The following is a 17,543-nucleotide window of genomic DNA, read 5'->3' as shown; positions in this document are numbered from 1 at the left end:
CGTTATTAAGTAGTGTATTGTGTAGCCTCCATGTGTTTGTATTTTTTACAGATCTTTTCCTGTAATTGATATCTAGTCTCATAGCGTTGTGGTCGGAAAAGATACTTGATACGATTTCAATTTTTTTAAATTTACCAAGGCTTGATTTGTGACCCAAGATATGATCTATCCTGGAGAATGTTCCATGAGCACTTGAGAAAAATGTGTATTCTGTTGTTTTTGGGTGGAATGTCCTATAAATATCAATTAAGTCCATCTTGTTTAATGTATCATTTAAAGCTTGTGTTTCCTTATTTATTTTCATTTTGGATGATCTGTCCATTGGTGAAAGTGGGGTGTTAAAGTCCCCTACTATGATTGTGTTACTGTCGATTTCCCCTTTTATGGCTGTTAGTATTTGCCTTATGTATTGAGGTGCTCCTATGTTGGGTGCATAAATATTTACAATTGTTATACCTTCCTCTTGGATCGATCCCTTGATCATTATATAGTGTCCATCTTTGTCTCTTGTAATTGTCTTTATTTTAAAGTCTATTTTGTCTGATATGAGAATTGCTACTCCAGCTTTCTTTTGATTTCCATTTGCATGGAATATCTTTTTCCATCCCCTCACTTTCAGTCTGTATGTGTCTCTAGGTCTGAAGTGGGTCTCTTGTAGACAGCATATATATGGGTCTTGTTTTTGTATCCATTCAGCCAGTCTGTGTCTTTTGGTGGGAGCATTTAATCCATTTACATTTAAGGTAATTATCGATATGTATGTTCCTATTCCCATTTTCTTAAATGTTTTGGGTTTGTTATTGTAGGTGTTTTCCTTCTCTTGTGTTTCTTGCCTAGAGAAGTTCCTTTAGCATTTGTTGTAAAGCTGGTTTGGTGGTGCTGAACTCTCTCAGCTTTTGCTTGTCTGTAAAGGTTTTAATTTCTCCATCAAATCTGAATGAGATCCTTGCTGGGTAGAGTAATCTTGGTTGTAGGTTTTTCTCCTTCATCACTTTAAGTATATCCTGCCACTCCCTTCTGGCTTGCAGCGTTTCTGCTGAAAGATCAGCTGTTAACCTTATGGGGATGCCCTTGTGTGTTATCTGTTGTTTTTCCCTTGCTGCTTTTAATATGTTTTCTTTATATTTAATTTTTGATAGTTTGATTAATATGTGTCTTGGTGTGTTTCTCCTTGGATTTATCCTGTATGGGACTCTCTGTGCTTCCAGGACTTGATTAACTATTTCCTTTCCCATATTAGGGAAGTTTTCAACTATAATCTCTTCAAATATTTTCTCAGTCCCTTTCTTTTTCTCTTCTTCTTCTGGGACCCCTATAATTCGAATGTTGGTGCGTTTAATGTTGTCCCAGAGGTCTCTGAGACTGTCCTCAGTTCTTTTCATTCTTTTTTCTTTATTCTGGTCTGCAGTAGTTATTTCCACCATTTTATCTTCCAGGTCACTTATCCGTTCTTCTGCCTCAGTTATTCTGCTATTGATCCCATCTAGAGTATTTTTAATTTCATTTATTGTGCTTGTCATCGTTTCTTGGTTCCTCTTTAGTTCTTCTACGTCCTTGTTAAATGTTTCTTGCATTTTGTCTATTCTATTTCCAAGACTTTGGATCATCCTTACTATCATTATTCTGAATTCTTTTTCAGGTAGACTACCTATTTCCTCTTCATTTGTTAGGTCTGGTGTGTTTTGACCCTGCTCCTTCATCTGCTGTGTGTTTTTCTGTCTTCTCATTTTGCTTATCTTACTGTGTTTGGGGTCTCCTTTTCACAGGCTGCAGGTTCGTAGTTCCCGTTGTTTTTGGTATCTGTCCCCAGTGGCTAAGGTTGGTTCAGTGGGTTGTGTAGGTTTCCTGGTGGAGGGAACTAGTGCCTGTGTTCTGGTGGATGAGGCTGGATGTTGTCTTTCTGGTGGGTTCGTCCACGTCTGGTGGTGTGTTTTGGGGTGTCTGTGGCCTTATTATGATTTTAGGCAGCCTCTCTGTTAATGGATGGGGCTGTGTTCCTCTCTTGCTAGTTGTTTGGCATAGGGTGTCCAGCACTGTAGCTTGCTGGTCGTTGAGTGAAGCTGGGTCTTGATGTTGAGATGGAGATCTGTGAGAGATTTTCGCTGTTTGGTATTACGTGGAGCTGGGAGGTCTCTTGTGGACCAGTGTCCTGAAGTTGGCTCTCCCACCTCAGAGGCACAGCCCTGATGCCTGGCTGGAGCACCAAGAGCCTTTCATCCACACGGCTCAGAATAAAAGGGAGAAAAAATGGAAAGAAAGAAAAAAAGAGGATAAAATAAAATAAAATAAAGCAATTATAATAAAAAATAAGAAAAAAAATTATTAAGAGTAAATTTATTAAGAAAAAAAATTTTTTTTTAATTTTTAAAAATAGATTTATTAATTTTTTATACTAAAAATAAGAAAAAAATTATTTAGAAAAAATTTATTAAGAAAAATTTTTTTAATTTTTTAAAATAAAAAATATGAAAAAACTTATTAAAAATTTTTTTAAAAATAGAAAATAAGGAAAAAATTATTAAGAAAACATTTATTAGGGAAAAAAAAATTTTTTAAGCCAAAAAAAAAAAAAAAAAAACGGACGGACCTAACCCTAGGACTAACGGTGAGAGCAAAGCTATACAGACAAAATCTCACCCAGAAGCATACACATCTACACTCACAAAAAAAAAGGAAAAGGGGAAAAGTTAATATATCCTGCTCCCAAAGTCCATCTCCTAAATTTGGGATGATTCGTTGTCTATTCAGGTATTCAACAGATGCAGGCACATCAAGTTGTTTGTGGAGCTTTAATCCGCTGCTTCTGAGGCTGCTGGGAGAGATTTCCCTTTCTCTTCTTTGTTCGTACAGCTCCCGGGGTTCAGCTTTGGATTTGGACCCGCCTCTGCATGTAGGTCGCCTGAGGGCGTCTGTTCCCCGCCCAGACAGAACGGGGTTAAAGGAGCAGCTGGTTCGGGGGCTCTGGCTCAGTCAGGCCGGGGGGAGGGAGCGGTATGGAGGAGGCGGGGCGAGCCTGCGGCGGCAGAAGCCGGCGTGACGTTGCAGCAGCCTGAGGCGCGCCGTGCGCTCTCCCGGGGAAGTTGTCCCCGGATTACGGAAGCCTGGCCGTGGCGGGCTGCACAGGCTCCCGGGAGGGGCGGTGTGGAGAATGACCTGTGCTCGCCCACAGGCTGTTTGGTGGCGGCAGCAGCAGCCTTAGCGTCTCATGCCCGTCTCTGGGGTCCGCGCTGATAGCCGCGGCTCGCGCCCGTCTCTGGAGTTCGTTTAAGTGGCGCTCTGAATCCCCTCCCCTTGCACGCCGCGAAACAAAGAGGTAAGAAAAAGTCTCCTGCCTCTTCGGCAGCTGCAGACTTTTTCTCGTGCACCCTCCCGGCTAGTTGTGGTGCGCTAGACCCTTCAGGCTGTGTTCACGCCGCCGACCCCAGTCCTCTCCCTGGGATCCGACTGAAGCCCGCGCCTCAGCTCCCAGCCCCCGCCCGCCCCGGCGGGTGAGCAGACAAGCCTCTCGGGCTGGTGAGTGCTGCTCGGCGCCGAGCCTCTGCGCGGGAATCTCTCCGTTTTTCCCTCTGCGTCCCTGTTGCTGTGGGATCCGCGCTGATAGCCGCGGCTCGCGCCCGTCTCTGGAGCTCGTTTAGGCGGCGCTCTGAATCCCCTCTCCTTGCGCGCCGCGAAACAAAGAGGCAAGAAAAATTCTCTTGCCTCTTTGGCAGCTGCAGTCTTTTTCCCGGACTCCCTCCCGGCTAGCACCGAAGCCCGAGCCCCAGCTCCCAGGCCCCGCCCGCCCCGGCGGCTGAGCAGACAAGCCTCTCGGGCTGGTGAGTGCCGGTGGGCACCGCTCCTCTGTGCGGGAATCTCCGCTTTGCCCTCCGCACCAATGTGGCTGCGCTCTCCTCCGTGGCTCCGAAGCTTCCCCCCTCTGCTACCCGCAGTCTCTGCCCACGAAGGGGCTTCCTAGTGTGTAGAAACCTTTCCTCCTTCACAGCTCCCTCCCACTGGCGCAGGTCCCGTCCCTATTCTTTTGTCTCTGTTATTTCTTTTTTCTTTTGCCCTACCCAAGTACGTGGGGATTTTCTTGCCTTTTGGGAGGTCTGACGTCTTCTGCCAGCGTTCAGTGGGTGTTCTGTAGGAGCAGTTCCACGTGTAGATGTATTTCTCATGTATCTGTGGGGAGGAAGGTGATCTCCGCGTCTTACTCTTCCGCCATCTTGCCCCTCCCTATTTTTAGTTTTTTAAGGAACCTCCATACTGTTCTCCATAGTGGCTGTACCAATTTACATTCCCACCGACAGTGTAGGAGGGTTCCCTTTTCTCCACACTGTCTCTAGCATTTATTGTTTGTGGATTTTTTGATGATAGCCATTTTGACTGGTGTGAGGTGATATCTCATTGTAGTTTTGATTTGTATTTCTCTAATAATTAGCGATGTTGAACATCTTCTCATCTGTCTTCTTTGGAGAAATGTCTATATAATGGTCTTCTGCCCATTTTTTGATTGGGTTGTTCGTTTTGATGATATTAAGCCTCATGAGGTGTTTGTAAATTTTGGAGACTAATCCCTTGTCGGTCACATCATTTGCAAATATTTTCTCCCAATCTGTGGGTTGTCTTTTCATTTTGTTTATGGTTTCCTTTGCTGTGCAAAAGCTTTTGAGTTTAATTAGGTCCCATTTGTTTATTTTTGTTTTTATTTCCATTATTATGGGAGACAGATCGAAAAGGATATTGCTGCAATTTATGTCAGAGAGTGTTCAGCCTATGTTTTCCTCTCGGGGTTTTATAATATCTGTTCTCACATTTAGGTCTTTAATCCATTTTGAGCTTATTTTGTGTGTGGTGTTAAAGAACCATCTAATTTCATTTTTTTAACATGTAGCTGACCAGTTTTCCCAGCACCATTTGTTGAAGAGACTAGACTGTCTTTCCACTGTTGTGTAGTCTTGCCTCCTTTGTCGTAGATTAATTGACCATAGGTGTGTGGGTTTATTTCTGGGCTTTCTATCCTGTTACATTGATCTATATATCTATTTTTGTGCCAGTACCATACTGTTTTGATGACTATAGGTAGTATAGTCTGAAGTCAGGGAGCCTGATTCCTCCAGCTCCGTTTTTCTTTCTCAAGATTGCTTTGGCTATTTGGGGTCTTTTGTGTCTCCATACAAATTTTAAGATTTTTTGTTCTAATTCTGTGAAAAATGCCATTGGTAATTTTATAGGGATTCCATTGAATCCGTAGATTGCCTTGGGTAGTATAGTCATTTTGACAATATTGATTCTTCCAATCCACAAACATGGTATATCTTTCCATCTGTTTGTGTCTTCTTCGATTTCTTTCATCAGTGTCTTACAGTTTTCGAGTACAGATCTTTTGTCTCCTTAGGTAGGTTTATTCCTAGGTATTTCATTCTTTTTGATGCAGTGGTAAATGGGATTGTTTCTTGAATTTTCTTTCTGATCTTTCATAGTTAGTGTATAGAAATGGAACAGATTTCTGTGTATTAATTCTGTAACCTGCAACTTTACCAAATTCATTGATGAGCTCTAGTAGTTTTCTGGTGGCATCTTTAGGATTTTCTATGTATATAGTATCATGTCATCTGCAAACAGTTACGGTTTTACTTCTTCTTTTCCAATTTGGATTCCTTTTATTTCTTTTTCTTCTCTGATTGCCATAGCTAGGACTTCCAAAATTATGTTGAATAAAAGTGGTGAGAGTGGACATCCTTGTCTTGTTCCTAATCTCAGAGGAAATGCTTTCAGCTCTTCACCATTGAGTATGATGTTAGCTATAGGTTTGTTGTATATGGCCTTTATTATGTTGAGGTATGTTCCCTCTGTGCCCACTTTCTGGAGAGCTTTTATCATAAATGGGTGCTGAATGTTGTCAAAAGCTTTTTCTGCATCTTTTGAGATGATCATATGGTTTTATTCTTCAATTTGTTGATGTGGTATATCACACTGATTGATTTGCAGATACTGAAAAATCCTTGTATCCCTGGGATAAATCCCACTTGATCATGGTGTATGATCCTTTTAATGTATTGTTGGATTCGGATTGCTAGTATTTTGTTGAGACTTTTTGTGTCTATGTTCATCGGTGATATTGGCCTCTAACTTTCTTTCTTTTTTTTTTCTTTTTTTTTTTTAATATTTATTTATTTGGTTGTGCCAGGTCTTAGTTGCAGCAGGTGGGCTCCTTAGTTGCAGCTCACCAGCTCCTTAGTTGCAGCATACGGGCTTCTTAGTTGTGGCATGCAAACTCTCAGTTGCAACATGCACGTGGGATCTAGTTCCCTGACCAGGGATCAAACTCGGGCCCCCTGCATTGGGAGCACGGAGTCTTAACCACTGCACCACCAGGGAAGTCCCAGCATGTAATTTTCTTTTTTTTTGTGGTATCTTTGTCTGGTTTTGGTATCAGGGTGATGGTGGCCTCATAGAATGAGTTTGGGAGTTTTCCTTCCTCTGCAATTTTTTGGAACAGTTTCAGAAGGATAGGTGTTAGCTCTTCTCTAAATGTTTGGTAGAATTCTCCTGTGAAGTCATCAGGTCCTGGACTTTTGTTTGTCGGAAGATTTTTAATCACAGCTTCAATTTCAGTGCTTGTGATTGGTCTGTTCATATTTTCTATTTCTTCCTGGTTCAGTCTTGGAGACTGTACCTTTCTAAGAATTTGTCCATTTCTTCCAGGTTGTCCATTTTATTGGCATATAGCCACGTGTAGTGTCTTATGATCCTTTGTATTTCTGTGGTGTCTGTTATAACTTCTCCTTTTTCATTTCGAATTTTATTGATTTGAGTCCTCTCCCTTTTTTTCTTGATGAGTCTGGCTAAAGGTTTATCAGTTTTGTTTATCTTTTCAGAGAACCAGCTTTTAGTTTCATTGATCTTTGCTCTTACTTCCTTTGTCTCTATTTCATTTATTTCTGCTCTGATCTTTATGATTTCTTTCCTTCTACTAACTTTGGGTTTTGTTTGTTCTTCTTTCTCTAGTTCCTTTAGGTGTAAGGTTAGATTGTTTATTTGAGATTTTTCTTGTTTCCTGACGTAAGATTGTATTGCTATAAACTTCCCTCTTAAAACTGCTTTTGCTGCATCCCATAGATTTTGGATCGTTGTGCTTTCATTTGTCTCTAGGTATTTTTTTAAACCCTTTTATTTCTTCGGTGATCCATTGGTTGTTCAGTAGCATATTGTTTAGCCTCCATGTGTTTGTGTTTTTTGTAGTTTTTTTCTTATAGTTTATTTTTAATCTCATAGCATTGTTATCGGAAGATGCTTGATATGATTTCAGTTTTCTTAAATTTACCGAGGCTCACCTTGTGGCCTAGCATGTGGTCAATCCTGGAGAATGTTCTGTGTGCACTTGAGAAGAAAGTGTATTCTGCTGCTTTTAGATGAAATGCTCTATAAATATCAGTTAAGTCCATCTGGTCTAATGTGTCATTTAAGGCCTGTCCTTTATTGATTCTCTGTCTGGATGATCTGTCCATTGATGAAAATGAGTTGTTAAAGTCTCCCAGTATTATTGTGTTACTGTCGATCTCTACCTTTATGGCTGTTAGTATTTGCCTTATATATTGAGGTGCTCCTATGTTGGGTGCATATATATTTACAGTTGTTATATCTTCGTCTTGGATTGATCCCTTGATCATTGTGTAGTGTCCTTCTTTGTCTCTTATAACAGTCTTTATTTTAAAGTTTATTTTGTCTGATATGAGTATTGCTACTCCAGCTTTCTTCTGATTTCCATTTGCGTGGAATACCTTCTTCCATCTCACTTTCAGTCTGTATAGGTCCCTAGGTCTGAGGTGGGTCTCCTGTAGACAGCATGTATATAGGTCTTGTTTTTGTATCCACTCAGCCAGTCTGTGTCTTTTGATTGGTGCATTTAATCCATTTACATGTGAGGTAATTATCAATATGTGTATTCCTATTGCCATTTTCTTAATTGTTTTGGGTTTGTTTTTGTAGGTCTTTTTTCTTCCCTTCTTCTTTTGTTCTCTTCTCTTATGTTTTGATGACCATCTTTAGTGTTGTGTTTGGGTTGCTTTTTCTTTTTTGTATGTGTATCTATCGTAGGTTTTTGGTTTTGCTGTTTCCATGCACTTTTTTTGTTGTTGTTGTTGTTGTTGTTTTACTTATTTATTTTCAGCTGCATTGGGTCTTCGTTGCTGCGTACAGGCTTTCTCTAGTTGCAGCAAGCGGGGGCTACTCTTCATTGCAGTGTGCAGGCTTCTCATTGTGGTGGCTTCTCTTGTTGCAGAGCACGGACTCTAGGCGTGCAGGCTTTGGTAGTTGTGGCACATGGGCTCAGTAGTTGTGGCTCGCAGGCTCTAGAACACAGGCTCAGTAGTTGTGGCGTACAGGCTTAGTTACTCCACAGCATGTGGGATCTTCCCAGATCAGGGTTCGAACCCATGTCCTCTGCATTGGCAAGCACATTCTTAACCACTGCACCACCAGGGAAGCCCTCCCATGCAGTTTTGATACAGCAGTCTATGTATGTACAAGGTTTTTTATTTTTTAAGTTGCTAGTCCCTTTCCCGCTTAGAGGAGTTCCTTTAGCATTTGTTGCAAAGCTGGTCTGGTAGTGCTGAATTCTCTTAGCTTTTGCTTGTCTGTAAAGCTTTTGATTTCTTTGTCAAATCTGAATGAGATCCTTGCTGGGTAAGGTATTCTTGGTTGTAGTTTCTTCCCTTACATCACTTTAAATATATTGTGCCACTTCTTCTGGCTTGCAGAGTTTCTGCTGAGAAATCAGCTGATAACCTTATGGGAGTTCCCTTGTATGTTATTTGTCATATTTCCCTGGTTGATTTTTTTCTTTGTCTTTAAGTTTTGTCGATTTGATTACTGTGTGTCTTGGTGTGCTCCTCCTTGGGTTTATCCTGCCTGGGACTCTCTGCACTTCTTGGACTTCGTTGACTGTTTCCTTTCCTACATTAGGGAAGTTTTCAGCTATTATCTCTTCAGATATTTTCTTGGGTCCTTTCTCTTCTCCCTCTGGGACCCCTATAATGCAAATGTTGGTGCATTTAATGTTGCCCCAGAGGTCTCTTAGGCTGTCTTCATTTCTTTTCATTCTTTTTTCTTTATTCTGTTCTGCGGCAGTGATTTCCACCGTTCTGTCTTCCAGGTCACTTATCCGGTCTTCTGCCTCAGTTATTCTGCTATTGATTCCTTCTAGTGTATTTTTCATTTTAATTATTGTATTGTTCATCTCTGTTTGTTTGTTCTTTAGTTCTTCTAGGTCTTTGTTAAACATTTCTTACATCTTCTCAATCTTTGCCTCCATTCTTTTTCCGAGATCTTGGGTCATCTTCACTATCATTCTTCTGAATTCTTTTTCTGGAAGGTTGCCAGTCTCCACTTCATTTAGTTGTTCTTCTGGGGTTTTTATCTTGTTCCTTCATCTGCGACATAATCCTCTGCCTTTTCATTTTGTCTAACTTTGTGATTGTGGTTTTCGTTCTGCAGGCTGTAGGATTGTAGTTCTTCTTGCTTCTGCTGTCTGCCCCCTCTCAAGTATTTTTTAATGTGAAACAGGTGGCCTTGAAGTTCAAAATAGCCATAATTACACATAAATCTGATTTTTTTTTTAATTAATTTATTTATTTTGGCTGCGTTGGGTCTTCATTGCTGCGCGTGGGTCTCCCCTAGTTGCGGGGAGCGGGGGCTACTCTTTGTTGCGGTGCACGGCCTCTAGGTGTGCGGGCCTCAGTAGTTGTGGCACACAGGCTCAGTAGTTATGGCTCACGGGCTCTAGAGCACAGGCTCAGTAGTTGTGGCACACGGGCCTAGTTGCTCCGCGGCATGTGGGATCCTCCCGAACCAGGGTTCGAACCTGTGTTGCCTGCGTTGGCAGGCGGATTCTCAACCACTGCGCCACCAGGGAAGTCCCCTGATTTTTTTAATATATATCTGTATTTTTATTTTACTTTTTTTTTTTAAGAGCTCCTGACTTATTTATTTATTTATTTGTTTGTTTTTTTTGGCTGTGTTGGGTCTTCGTTTCTATGCGAGGGCTTTCTCTAGTTGTGGCAAGCGGGGGCCACTCTTCATCACGGTGCGCGGGCCTTTCACTGTCGCGGCCCCTCTTGTTGCGAGACACAGGCTCCAGACGCGCAGGCTCAGTAGCTGTGGCTCACGGGCCTAGTTGCTCCGCGGCATGTGGGATCTTCCCAGACCAGGGCTCGAACCCGTGTCCCCTGCATTGGCAGGCAGATTCTCAACCACTGTGCCACCAGGGAAGCCCCATAAATCTGATATTAATGTAGGAATTAATTTGCTATTTCACAGTTGTTTTTTGTGTTTTGTTTCAATTCATTTCATAAAAGTAGTGTAAAGGTAGACTTAAAGTTTACTGTACCTCATAGTGCCTGGCACATTTCATGGGGTGCCTGCATGTTATGCTGCTCTCTAAAAGTTTGTTGAATAGCATCTCCATTTAGCTAGTTGTCCAGGCACCATTGAGAGAATAATTTACCCTTCCTAATCATTTTCAGTGATGATTAAGTTAGTGTTTAAATCCATCTCTCAGTGATAAAATCATCTTATGTCTCTATACTGCCTTATACTTTTCCAGAGCTACCCATATGTTATTTTTGTCATTTAATGTTCACAAATAACCCCATGAAGTATATCACACAGGTACCCCATTTTGCAGATGGTAAAACTGAAACATCAAGAAATTGTGACCAGTTTGGTAAAGGAGTTGCCTGACTCCACTTTCAGTTATGTCATTTTCTGTGGATCCCTTCCATGTGCCATCTTATTTACTTCCTACAGGTTATGTACCTAGCAAAATTGAACTCTTTCATCTCGTGCCTTTTTTGTTTAAGCTCTGCTGTTGCTTACTGCCCTATAGGATCTAGTCTTAGTTGTTATATGCAAAACTGTTTTCTTCTCTATTTGCAGCTTCTGGAACAAGCCATTTTGAACATTTATGTAACTATCTTTCCCTGCCAAACAACTTCATTTGCCTTTTTCAAGAAAATAAGGAGATAATGAAGTTACTGATTGAAAGGTAACGATTGTACACTTTTCTTCTTTATATTGGAATATATATATATGTGGAAACAAACTTCAGTTTATCACATATTTTACAGAATTCTCAGCCTGGCAGAATTCAATCCATGTGATTTATTAGGCCTTCTTAGTTAAGGATTTACCTTTATGGTAAGATTTTTGCCAGGCCTACTGAATAGCATAAGCAGATTTGCCTGGAAGGAGAGTAGTGGTGGAAATGTTTATTTCCTCATATTAACTTACTTGTTAAGTACTGTGTTCCGTAGATTTTTGAAACTGAAAGAAACCTTAAGGGTTATCTAGTCTAATATCCTCACTTTATTTTTATTATTTTATTTGATTTGATTGATTGATTGATTGATTGCTGCTTTGGGTCTTCATTGCTGCGTGCGGGCTCTCTCTAGTTGCGGTGAGCGGGGGCTACTCTTCATTGCAGTGCACGGGCTTCTCATTGTGGTGGCTTCTTTTGTTTCAGAGCACAGGCTCTAGGCGCGCAGGCTTCAGTAGTTGTGGCACAAGGGCTTCAGTAGTTGTGGCTCATGGGCTCTAGAGTGCAGGCTCAGTAGTTGTGGTACACGGGCTTAGTTGCTCCGTGGCATGTGGGATCTTCCCAGACCAGGGCTCGAACCTGTGTCACCTGCATTGGCAGGCAGATTCTTAACCACTGTGCCACCAGGGACCCCCTGTCCTCACTTTATATTTGAGAAAACTGAAGTCTAGAGAAATTGACCCGTTAATCATGTCAAGTTAGTGACTAAGTTAAGAATAAAATTTGGCTGATTTACCCACAGAATGGGAGAAAATATTTGCACATCATATATCTGATAAGGGAGTAATAGCCAGAATATATATATCTAGATTTCCTACATCTCAGCAACAAAAAAAGCAAACAACCCGTTATAAAATGAGCAAAGGACTTCTCCAAAGAAGATATACAAATGGTCAATAAGCACATGAAAAAATACTGAACATCACTAGTCATCAGGGAAATGCAAATAAAAATCACAGTGAGATACCATTTCATACCCATTAGAACTGCTGTAATGAAAGAGGCAGATATTAATAACACATGTTGGTGAGGATGTCAAGAAACTGGAATCCATGTACACTGCCGGTAGGAATAGAAAATGGTACAGCTGCTCTGGAAAACAGTATGGTGATTCCTCAAAAAGTTAAACAGAATTACTCTATGATCCAGTAGTTTCACTTCTAGGTGTATATTGCAAAAGAATTGAAAGCAGGAACTCATAGAATTTTGTACACGCATGTTCATAGCAGCATTATTCACAATAGCCAAGAGGTGGAAACAACCCAAATGTCCATAAACCAATGAATGTATAAACAAAACGTGTTATATACATTCAGTGGAGTATTATTCAGCCTTAAAAGGGTAGGAAATTCTGACACATGCTACAATGTGGATGAAACTTGAAGGCAGGCTAAGTGAAATAAGCCAGTCACAAAAGAACAAACATTATGTTTCTATTTATATGAGGTACCTAGAATAGTGAAATTCATAGAGACAGAAAATAGAATGGTGGTTGCCAGGGGCTGGGGGTGGGGGGAGGAAGGGGTTAGTGTTTAACAAGCACAGAATTTCATTTGAGAAAGCTGAAAAAGTTCTGGAGACAGAGGTGGTGATGATTGCCCAACAACTTCAATATACTTAATGCCACAGAACTGTACACTTAAAAATGGTTAAAATAGTAAATTTTATGTTCTGTGTGTTTTACCACAATTTTAAAATTTTTATTTTATATGAGTGTTCTAGCTCTAGATTATAAGAGCTTCTCATTGATTCAGACTGTTTTGGTTTTGGTTTTGGTTTGGTTTTTTTGGGCCACACTGCGTGGCTTGCGGGATCTTAGTTCCCTGACCAGGGATTGAACCTGTGCCCTTGGCAATGAGAGCACAGAGTCCTAACCATTGGACCACCAGGGAATTCCCCAGACTGGTTTTTCAGAGTGTCCCATTGGTGGGGGTAATAGCAAATTTTAATATGTTAAACATTGTTGCTTTTAGAAAATCAAAGGTCATATTCTTCTGATTTTAAAATATGGTAGGCAAAATATGTGGTATTCCTCTAAGCTTCTTATGAAGAGATAAATATAATAAGCCAAGAAGGCTGTTTCTCTCTTACTGGATTTAGAGAAGAAAATTTTTTAGTTCTAGCCCTTCAAAAGTAAAAATCTTTTTTTTCTCAATTTATATTAAAGTTGGTGTCATAACATTGAAGTTAAGAGATACCTGAAAGGTGAAAGAGACGCTATAAGGTAAGCTGAAGATTGTCAAAGACTTGGTTGGAGGCAAGAAGTAGGATGGAAGCAGGATGTAAGTGTACAGTACAGCCTATTGTCCTGATAATTCATCCTGAGTTCTTCAAGTAAAAATGTGAACCCTAAGGCCCTGTGTTATTTAAGCGTGCATTTTAAAGTTCTTACTGTGGCTTTTTGCTGCTGTGGTAGTGCCCAGTCACTCAGATTGTCTTCCTTTATTTATTTTGACTAAGTTAAGAGTTTCCCTGTCATTGTTACAATATGTCCTCATATTAACTGGGTTTTTTGTGTGGTTTTTGTTTTGTTTTAGCTATCCAAGAGAATCTAACAAGTTAATAGACCTTCCAGAGGATTACAGCAGCCTCATTAATCAAGCATCTAATTTCTCGTAAGTTTTTATATTAGCTTATTGAGCACTTCCTACCACTGGAAACACTCACTTCTCTACACAGAATTTGAAGGATTTTGTCATTGTTCTCTTTTGTTTGGGTAGGGAAATCATAACATCAGTAGTACCACCTAACTTGTACTACCAAACTTGTAAAAAGCATGATTCCATGTTTCAGAATAAGATATGAGAAAGGGGGTGATGAGGGACAAGTTTGATTCATTAGAGGTTATCTAAACAATTTGCACTTTAAATAACACATTAACTACAAACGGTTATATTCCTAAGCTGTTATTATTATTTTGCATATATTATTATTATTTTAAGCTTTAGAATAGCATTGTACATTATCCTATAGCTTTTTTCACTCAGCATTGTTTGTAAGATTTATTTATACATTTGACACATATAATTTTTAATTCATCAGTTTTCACTATTGTGTAGTACTTCATTATATGACAGTAGCAGTAATTTTTTTTTTTAATTTTTTAATTTACATATTTTTTTCCTCCCATTGATAATTTTATTTCTCTTTTCTCCACTTGTTGATTGAGTGTTTCCAGTACCTGGTGTTGGTGTGTATGTGAGATGTTACCTATTCTAGAAATAAATTTGCCTGGTCCATAGTCTGTATGCATCTTCAGCTCTACTTGGTATTGCAGAATTTTTTTCCAGGGCAATTTTACCACCCTCAGCTCTTTAGCCAGTCTTTTAGAGCCTTGACTTGTGCTTTTTTATTTCATGGAGGTGCCCCAAATCAGGTGGTGACAAGAGCAGAGCCCCAACTCTGTGCCTTGTATGTGGAACTCTGCTGTGCTCCCAGAGCTACTGCTGTCAGACGGAGTTGGAAGGAGAGGACGTGGGAGCTTGCACCGCCCACACCTACTCCTGTGGTTCTGGGGTGGGCATCTTCCTGAGGTAAGGCCCTGGAAGGAGCTTTCTAGCTTTGGATCTGTCACAGTAGACATCTGTTGAGGGGTGGAACAAGAAACTACTACATTGCAGAGATTTGAGGCCACTCTTTTATTCATTTGAGGAAAATGGGGAGCCTTGTCTCCACACATCTTATATTTGGCTCATGCTAACTCTGTGCTGTTCTTTCATTATCATTTCCATCCCCATGACAATTCTGTTCTTTCTTTGTGCGTCATTCTAATGTGAAACTTCTAGCTGTCTTTGGTTTTCTACCCAAGCACAGTCAGAATTACTCCTTTTGTTGTATCCTCATGGTTGGATTCATACATATCACAGGCTGATGTATGTAGTTGTGTATATTCGACAACGTACAGCAAATACTTACCAGTGACTGTGTAATGGATATTGAGAATGCAGTAGTCAACAAAGCATACGAAAATCTCTGCCTTCATGGAGCTCAGTTTCTAATAAGGGAGATAGAAAATAAAATAAGAATTTAGAAAGCGATCCATGCAGAAGAGAAAAAATAAACTAGGGAGGGGAATATGAAATGGCAGCTGGAGAGTTGAATTTTAGATAGGGAACCAGGGAAGGTTCCCTGGGAAGGTGACTTGAATAAAGACCTAAAGAAGTGGGGAGAACATTCTAGGCAGGGAGCAGCAAGTGCAGAATTGCTGGGGAGTGTGCCTGCCGTGTTCAAGAAAGAGCAAGGACAAAATTCATCAAACTGTCCTGTAAAAATGGATAGGTCTTTTAAAAAAAATTATCCCTCAATAATATTTATTTAAAAAAAAAGAATTCCCTGGCAGTCCAGTGGTTAGGACTCCATGCTTTCACTGCTGAGGGTGCAGGTTAAATTCCTTGGTCGGGGAACTAAGATCCCACAAGCCACACGGCATGGCCAAAAAATAAATAAAGAAAAAGAAAAAAAGAAAAACAGCAAGGAGGCTGCTGCTACTGCAGTAGAGAGCACAAGGGGGAGAGTTGTGGGCCTGGTGTGTCCTAGCGAGGTCTCTGAATGAGATGGAAGCCATCACAGGGTCTGAAGGAGAGAAGTGACATGAGTTTGAGCTCCTCTGGGGCATAGATTATATCCACATCTTAGTCATCTTAGTACCCCCCAGTGCCTGACAATTTCTTGTATATGATAGGTTCTCAGTAAATGTTGAGATGGGCTGAATTGTTAACACCAGAAAAAGTTAAACAAACCTCTCAAAGGGATCAGGAGACACATTTTTTTAAAAACCCTTAGGAGAAATGTAAAAGTAGCATTTTACCTTGTTTGGCATATTTCAGAATTCTTTTAGTCGTGTAGAGTGTTGCTTTGTGTTTCAGGTCAACCTAGTTTGTAATGTTTGTGTACCTTTTTTTTTTTTGATTTTTGGCTGCGTTGGGTCTTCGTTGCTGCCCGGGCTTTCTCTAGTTGCAGCGAGTGGGGGCTACTCTTCATTGCAGTGCATGGGCTTCTCATTGCGGTGGCTTCTCTTGTTGTGGAGCACGGGCTCAGTAGTTGTGGCTCGCGGGCTCTAGAGTACAGGCTCAGTAGTTGTGGTGCACGGTCTTAGTTGCTCCACAGCACGTGGGACCTTCCTAGACCAGGGATCGAACCCGTGTCCCCTGCATTGGCAGGCAGATTCTGAACCACTATGCCACCAGGAAAGCCCTGTGTACAATTTTTTAAATGAATAATTTCCTCATAATAGTGGTTGATACATAAATAACTACCTTATGTTTAGAAGTAGTTAACTTTCTCACACTTAATTTTTTAAATGCCACTATTATATGAGCTGTCGAATCCTAATCCTAAATGTCCCTCCCCTTCCTTATATTGGTTACAATACAATCCTTTTAGTTATTTTTAAACTTAGCCAGGGGTGTTGATACTTTTTCATGTGTTTCTGCTATAAACGCCATTTCTTCTCTTCCAACAGTGGTTTTGTTTGTTTATATTTATTTATTGATTGATACATAGTTGATTTATGATACTGCCCTAGTTTCAGGTGTACATCATAGTGATTCAGTGTTTTTTTGTTTTGTTTTTTGCAGGTTATATTCCATTATAGGTTATTACAAGTTATTAGGTATAATTCCCTGTGCTATACAGTAAATCCTTGTTGCTTATCTGTTTTATGTATAATAGTTTGTGTCTGTTAACCCCATATTCCCAATGGTTTTGTTTACTTTTATAAGACTTCAGTCCATTTGGAACTGAATCCAAACCTTGGTGACTAATTTATAAATGGTCTCTCTACAGAGTACGGGAATGTCAAGTGCTATTTTTAGCTGGCAAAACCAAAGGCTGTTTTTATTCTCCTCCTTACCTTGATGACTATGGGGAGACTGACCAGGGACTCAGGTAAGGCTCATCCTGGGAAACTAGGTTGACTGGCTCTGGGCCACTGGAGCCTTCAGCATGGGGTGAACACAATGAACCTTGTGGTCCTGAAGCCTGCCTGCTAACTGCCTGAAGGGTTAGCACAAGTGGCTGTTGTCTGTGGACTCTTCCAAGGAGGCTACCCTGGCTGTCTGGTTTGACATTCCCATTCCCAGCCCTCAGAGTGTCATGAAGGCCATCAAGATACATAAGGGGAAAAAATGGGACAGAGTGCAACTTTTTTCCATTTCTTACTCCAGAGAGCTGTTTGAATTGTCCTGCGGCATGACAGCATCAGAGCACTGCAGGGATAGCTCTTTGTAACTTGTGCGGCTTTGTGGAAAAAATGGGACAGAGTGCAACCTTTTTCCATTTCTTACTCCAGAGAGCTGTTTGAATTGTCCTGTGGCATCCACAGCATCAGAGCACTGCAGGGATAGCTCTTTGTAACTTGCGCGGCTTTGTATGGGAGACCCGGTCCTCTTCAAGTGATATAAAAGAGCAAATCTTGATTGATAAGAGATGTGCTTATCTTACTACATAAGAATCTGAGAGAACAAAG

At 40.6% G+C, this 17,543-nt stretch overlaps 1 protein-coding gene across 4 annotated transcripts in view; it reads left to right on the top strand.

Moving 5' to 3' along the window:
• UBR2 (ubiquitin protein ligase E3 component n-recognin 2) overlaps positions 1–17,543 on the top strand; it is a 123,741-nt gene that overhangs the window by 103,152 nt on the left and 3,046 nt on the right. For all 4 annotated transcript variants that reach the window (XM_061196210.1, XM_061196208.1, XM_061196209.1 and 1 more), the window contains 5 exons: positions 10,918–11,026; positions 13,245–13,301; positions 13,615–13,692; positions 14,440–14,610; positions 16,862–16,963. In XM_061196210.1, the coding sequence (XP_061052193.1) occupies positions 10,918–11,026; positions 13,245–13,301; positions 13,615–13,692; positions 14,440–14,610; positions 16,862–16,963 (517 nt within the window). The remainder of the gene's footprint in view (positions 1–10,917; positions 11,027–13,244; positions 13,302–13,614; positions 13,693–14,439; positions 14,611–16,861; positions 16,964–17,543) is intronic.

The sequence above is a fragment of the Eubalaena glacialis genome, chromosome 7 (assembly GCF_028564815.1).
Source record: "Eubalaena glacialis isolate mEubGla1 chromosome 7, mEubGla1.1.hap2.+ XY, whole genome shotgun sequence".
Lineage (NCBI taxonomy): Eukaryota > Metazoa > Chordata > Mammalia > Artiodactyla > Balaenidae > Eubalaena > Eubalaena glacialis.
This window is presented reverse-complemented; position numbering and strand designations above follow the sequence as displayed.